Genomic DNA, 7,199 nt, shown 5'->3' on the forward strand with positions numbered 1-7,199 from the left:
AATGTCGACCCATTCCCTAGATGTTCATGCCAGGGTGGCCAATATCGAGCGTGCGGATATTTCCGAAATTTATACGAAATATTTCGTGCCGACGGCATCCAGTTGTCTCTTCTGTTGTTTATTTGGTCTGTTAAACCATCAAAGAAGAAATGATGAAACAAGACACTTGCCTTATCCACATGGAATTTTTTTATTTTGACCCATGTTGCGTTACGACGTTGTGTTTTCTTCATGTGTGAACATGAAGAATTTAATCTCGAGCAACTTCGAAGAGTTCTACGCGTCCGAATTCCTCCCGTAATGTCTGTGACACGGTGAAATCGAACGGGGATAAGTATCCCTCCTAAACATGAGTAAATGATTCGCTCTAAAGTCACGCGATAAGCTCTTATGAAATGTTTCGTAACAGAATATCTGCTTAAGTCCACCTCGATGACCACATTGATGTCATCCTCAACATCAATATCGACCTCGACCTCAATATCGCCCACAATAATTCAACTATAGTTTTACTTAATGTAGGCTGGTCTGAATCAAAGTAAGTATCGATACCCACTCGACACATCGAAGTGTCGCATAAGCCTAGTCGCCGCCCCCTCGAGAAGAGGGGGAACATGAGAGAGGCCGTGCCTTGCCCACGCGTTCATCTGGGCACCGCACTCATTCGATTAAGATATGGCCTCAATCAATAAGCTCAGACCTTACAAACTTTTTCGCTAAGGCCCAAGAAAGGAGAGAGGGGGGCGGGAAAATGGGGGAAGAAGAGGAACCTCTCGTGGCACTATTCACCGAAGATCTCTAATATAAATTGAAGTCTGGGCGGCCGTCGTAAATGTCAGCGAAGGCAGTCGCCCATGTTGGATATGGACCTGGAGCTTGCGTGATGCACCGACTTCGACGTTGTGAGGCTCACATTCCTTCCCCCGGTTTATTTTATAGGCATCGTATTGATGATAAGGTGGGTCACAAAATTTTAGTGACCGGAAATGACAAATAAATTTGCCACGAGAAGTACCCATACACATCGGATTCGTATTTTTGCCACCTGTGTGCCCAAGCGCATGGATTATCTTCTTAAATAAGTGTTCATTTCGTGCAAAAGTTTGTTGATATTCCCTCACGTTTGCTTTTAAGTTATTTCACGTTACCCGTAAAGTTATATTTCGCGGGTGGGCACCCTCTCCCTTTTTACTGAACATAGATACAAATGATAGATCGTATCCATTCCTCGGCTCTATTCAGGAGTAATTTATCAAATTGATAACTAACGTTACAAATAAGGTTGGCCTAACAAATGTTTCGATACATTAAAAATGATTATAATTAGTGCACTATGTTTTTCCTGGAAAGACGAAAATAACTCTAGATTACAAGTATAACAATTACATCAAAATGTATGCATTTAAAATTGCATACTGCATAAAAGTGTCCTATAAGTATCTCAAGCAGAACTATATGCTCATGCCTGTTCGTATTTAATCTCACTCAGCACTATTGTGCGTTATCACGGTTGCATTAAAGCAAATTTTTCCCATTGGTTCTATTAGAACCAGGCAACCGGATACCCTGGCAATAAAGGAAGAGCATCATTTAGCTATAGAACAGAAAATACGAGGACAATGCAAAAATAAATTATCTAAAAGATTTGATGTCACAATTGATTGACTTATTGAACCACTAACACACATGATTAATCCCACTTTCTTTCTTTTTTAAAGGCTGTACAAGAGGCGCCCTCTGGCCCTGATGGTTGCCTGCACGTGGATCTGTGGTTTCGGAGCCCTCATCCCCACGCTTCTCGGCGAATGGGGGCGGTTCGGCATCGACCCACACATCGGCTCCTGTTCCATCCTCCCGGATGAGCACGATCGGTCCCCCAAGGAGTTCCTCTTCATCGTGGCCTTCGTTATTCCCTGCATCGCGATCGTCGTCTGCTACGCCCGCATCTTCTACATCGTCCGCAAGACAGCCATCAAGTCGAGGGCCCGGAACGGCCGCGGGGCCCCCACGCCAAGGGGCGCATGGACTGGGGAGAGATCATCGGCCCCCACGAACACCCCCAAGGTGTCCCTACCCCCTGGGGAGGAGAGCAAGGCCACAGGGGTGGGAGGGCCAGGGATCGTCGAGGCGCACTCGAGCGAGGACTCCGCCCTTGGGCTGTCGGCCCGCATGGAGAACGGCGGGAGGCCGGACACGGCGGCGGATGGCAGCGTGACAGCCGCATCACCCACCACGCCGGAGGCTCCACGTCCTACCAAGGCCCCTCCCTCCCCGGCCTTCCTCCGTCCGCCCTCGCACCCACTCCGGCGACGGAAGCAGGAGGGAGAGGCACCGGAGGAGGAGCGCTCCCTCTCCGCCGTCGATGGCAGGACCGCCCTAGCGCATCCTGAAGATGACCTGGCCACGGACGATACGGAGGCCTCCTGCGCCCTGCCCGGCACGGCCACCCCCACCTCCTCCGGGGCCGCCTCCCCCGCCACCTCTTACAACCGTAGGCGGCGGAGGGACCGACTCCCATCGGCGGTGACCGTTAACTCGGCCCTGTCCCACGTGGCAGCCGTATTCGGGCGGGGCCCGTCCAGGGGAGCGGACTCGGAGTGTGGACACGGTGACGGGGCATCCTCCTCATCGGCGATGCAGCCAGGGAAGATGACGGCCAAGGACCGCAGACTCCTTAAGATGATCCTCGTCATCTTTGCCTCGTTCGTCATCTGCTACCTCCCGATCACCATCACGAAGACTTTCCGCAATTTCGACCTCCCGGTGCTCAACATCTTCGGCTACATCTTCATATACCTCACGACATGCATCAATCCTATCATCTACGTGGTGATGAGCTCCGAGTACCGCCAGGCGTACAAGAACCTTCTAATGTGCCGGAAGGAGTGGGACCACCACGGCGCTCACCAGGCCAACTCCCGCCAGATGCACCGGTTGTCGGTACCGAGGGGTGGCGGGGCCGGGGGCGCGGCGGACGGCGAGGCCCGGATTGACGTGTCCGTGAGCGGCGGGCGGAGCGTTTCCCAGAGGGCATGACGCCGGCCCCGGCACCCCAGCCGGCAGACCCCGTCGTCCTCGTCTTCGGGCTGCTCGGTGGCGGTGCCCGCATCGTCCTCGTCCTCCTCCTCCTGCGCCGGGATCGGCGCCCGGCGCTCCCGCTCGCCCCCGCCGACGCTGTCCGAGAGGGCGGAGGAGCGGCTGTGCGGCGGGGGTCAGCCGCTCTCGGATCCGGATTAACTCCTCGACGACCCCCGGCCCCTCGCGGCGGGAACCCCCTCTCCCCCGTGTGGTTTCGTTCCTCTCCTTTGCCGATACCAAAGTTTTCCTCTCATTACTTGTGATCCTTCCCGTGCCTCGCCCGTGGAGTAAAATTCGCGGGTGGATTTAACATGCATAAGGGATGCGGTGACCCTGCTAGTGCGAGTCAATTAATTATTATTAGCTCAGGCCTAATGCCCAACCCTGGGTGAACATTGCCAATGCCTGGGAATTCCCTGCCTATACCAAAGTTTCGGCGGTAATGTGCCAGTGTGGTACCATGGCGATCATGTTAGGGAAACCGAACGTTGAAATACTCGGGATTCCGTTGTGTGGCAACGTGTGTTGCTTACTGATATATTCAAGTTTATTATTTTAAATGAATACCGAAATGATTCCATTACAGACTTAACCCGACGAGACGCGACGTGTTTTTGAGCAGTCCGCTGTCTTCGCTGTCTCGGGACGTTGGACCTGAGATTCTCAGGACGTTCGTCGAGTGTTCCTCGATCCGGGAGGATTGTGCCTGTGTGACGTGCAATAGTGGAATGGCATCTTTTTTCTCCTCGAGGGACACAGAACATTAGGCATAGCGGGTGGAAACGTTGATGGCCTTACTTCGGAACAAGGAAGAAAGTTTCGGAATGCGCACTCAATTTCCCTGACGGGGGTGAATTTATATTCGCCCCCCACCCTCTAAGAAACTCTTAATTGATGAAGATACTTGTGAGCATGAATTTTTTTTTAGTTCCTCGCGAGGTGAATAAAAAAACCTCCGTTTCGAACTTAGCGTTTCAGTAGACGTTTATTTACTCGGGGTTGCCTATTGGCCGGTCTCTGCGGAGTACGCACCCCGTTAGCCCTCTTCCTCAATTTCTACGTCTGTATGCTCTCCCGTCTTTTTCTCTATCTCTTTCTATCTATCTCTCTATTCTCCCGCATTTGAAAATCCTTCCTCTAGATCTCACCTGCCTCTCTTCACCGAAGGCTTTGCCTTCCTCTCCGGATGTCACACTTCAGGTGCCAATGAGGCTGAAGGATGGGAACTTGGTCCAATTCCGCATTCCCATTGACTTCTCGGTGGCGCCTGAAAGTGGAGGATTACCTTAAGGGGACCGAGCAGGAATCATATGGGTCATTTTTCCTTCGACTCGCAGCACGTTTTTCATTCCCTTAGTGCTTATAGGAATTGGAATGTAAACCCAAACACATTAATGGAAGTATTTTTTCACCGGGAATGAAATTATGATGCTTTGACCGTCGTGTTTCCTGTCCAATTTTTACGCAACGACTGTCAAAAACTTTCAAAGTGCTTCTTTTCCCTTCATTCCCCAAGTTTTCGGGAAAAAACTTCCGACGGTGTTATTTTTTCGACGTTTAGGTAATAATGGCCATGCTCCTCGTCGATAACAAAAATTTTCCCTCCTCCAAAGAAAGACTTGATTATTTTTTGTTCCAAGCAGAAATGTTAATGTTGCGAGCCTGACTGCTTCAAAAAGGGCGTGATTTTATGGCAAAAGATAATTAATATGCGTGATGCTTTAAACATCCTATTTCCAAGTTTTTTAGCCACCCGCTTAGATTACTTGCCCATTGAATCATGATTTCAAGGCTCACCTTGCCAAAGTTTTCGTTTACCAAATATTATCACGCGTATAGGCTATGCCGTCGAAGGCGATGACGTCATTACCAGCACTGTAGAGTGATATGAATTACGTACGAAGTTTATTGTATTACTTCTTGTATGTGAATTTGAATAATTGAATAAAAAATTGTTTCGCTATATTTACCATTTTTTGCAAGTGTGTTACTGTCTGCATCGGCTCCTAAACCCTTTAAAGACGACCTGAAAATCACGGGTGCATTGAATGTTTCTCCTTAAAAAATGAGTATAAGCACTCCATCGCAGTCAGCATGAGCCGTAAGTATCCCCAAAGGTAGGTACATGTATGTGCTGAGAACAGAGACATTAAGGTCGCATTCGTTCGATTCTGAGCGAATTAGAAATGGTTGTCAGTTATCTACGGATTCTAATTACCTTAGAAGGATGGTCAATTCGTTAAATTTGTGATTTTACCACTCCAAATATACTGTGGCCGTTAGCGATCCTCCTCAGAAATCGTTGATTCGAGAATAGAACAAAATTCGAAATTGGAAATCCATGTTGTTCGTGAAAAACTGTTTCTAAGATCACAAAGTGCCCCATAAACATTAAAAGTTGCTACCTGCAACGTTGGGTCGCATTCCCTGCCTTTTAGAGACTCTTTGGGGGTAGAGTGTTTCGTGGTGCATTTTCATGTGGTGTTTCAATTTCTTGCTTGTTGTGTCCTGGCTTCCGTGTTGTAGGATGGCTTTCGTGCTGCATCATGGGGTGCAGTTTTTTAGTTGTTTTGCGGTATATGTGTTTGCATGAGTATTGGATGAAGGGATTTTTGCATGAGTGTGTGCACTGCTGTGGGTGTAATTTTCCGTGTTGTTTTTTTGCATGTGGTATTTTTCCTTTTTACGGTTGGTGACCTAACACCCCCCGCCACACGCCCTTGCGGCGGCTTGCGGGGTATTATGTAGATGTAGATGTAGATGTAAAAGTTCTGGGATGAGATATCCTGGACAAGGTGCTGAGCACTGGATACTGAACACTTGATTTGACTCTATGACTACAGTATTAACCCAAAGACTCCTGCAACTCGTCATTGCAATGCATCTACATCTACAGAATACCCCGCAAGCCTCCACAAGGGCGTGTGGCGGGGGGTATTAGGTCACCACCCGTAAAAAGGAACAATACCACATGCAAAAACAACAACATGAAAAACTACACCCACAACAGCGCACACACTCATGCAAAACCCCTTCATCCAACACTCATGCAAACACATATACCTTAAACCAACGAACAACTGCATCCCAGGATGCAGCACTAAAGCCATCCAACAACACGCAAGCCAGGACACAACAAGCAAGAATGCGAAACTCCACCACCACATAAACATGCAACACAAAACACTCTCCCCCCGAGGAGATTATGCAGTATTGTGCAAACTTAAATATTTGGGAATATATTCTGAATTTTGAGTAACATACAGTCACGAGGGCTTAATATATTGAGCATATAATTATGAGCTCTGGTGTATGGAAGGCTCCCTAACTAAACATATATGAGGGTGAGTCAATGAATAACTCGCCAAACTGGATAGAGGCAATAATAATCAAAGTAAGTTCTTGAAATTTATTTAGCTTTTCTACATATTTACCCTGTACATTAAAGCATTCATTCATTCATCTATCTCTTTATAAGTCCTTGATATCAGGCAGCAAAGAAGTCTTTTATTTGCTATCGCAACCAACGAGCAACCTATATGGCATTATCATGTTCAAAACGTCGGCCACCCAAATGATTTTTAAGGGGCCAAAATAGCTGAAAATCACTGAGGGCTAAGTCGGGACTGTGCGGTGAATGTTTCAGGCGTTCCCAATGAAATATTCGTAAGAGCTCCTGCGTTTTCCTTGCTGAAGTTTGCGACTTACATTTATTGAATTACCCTTGTGTTTGATTCATAAATGATTCAATCTATGTTTCCCAAAATTATCTCCTTGGGATACTGGCATGGATATGAGAAGGGAATAGCTGAACTATTGGCCATTCAAGGGCAAATATAATGCAAAATAAATACCTACTACGGTTTGTTGCAAGTGAAAATCAACATACATATTTATTCTAAATGGAATAATTATTTTGCACGTTAATACTTAGTAGATGATTGAAAGTTTCAGGGCCATATTGAGGATCATGAAATTGTAAAGCGCAGTCAACTACGACATCAAAATGTACATTGACAGAAATAACAAAAATATGACCCCTCAGAGTGATTAAAGAGATGGTGTTTTCATACCATGAAGGTATTTCATTACTTTGGCAGCTAACGCTGTTTATCCAAGAT

At 47.3% G+C, this 7,199-nt stretch overlaps 1 protein-coding gene across 1 annotated transcript in view; it reads left to right on the forward strand.

The window, feature by feature from the left end:
- The window catches only part of LOC139688096 (G-protein coupled receptor moody), a 388,362-nt gene extending 385,326 nt beyond the window's left edge, over nucleotides 1-3,036 (forward strand). The window contains exon 3 of the mRNA XM_071585521.1: nucleotides 1,719-3,036. Within this exon, the coding sequence (XP_071441622.1) occupies nucleotides 1,719-3,036 (1,318 nt within the window). The remainder of the gene's footprint in view (nucleotides 1-1,718) is intronic.
- Nucleotides 3,037-7,199: the final 4,163 nt, after the last annotated feature.

Source organism: Hetaerina americana, unplaced genomic scaffold (genome assembly GCF_022747635.1).
Source record: "Hetaerina americana unplaced genomic scaffold, ioHetAmer1.1.p SCAF_2, whole genome shotgun sequence".
NCBI classification, from domain to species: Eukaryota; Metazoa; Arthropoda; class Insecta; order Odonata; family Calopterygidae; genus Hetaerina; species Hetaerina americana.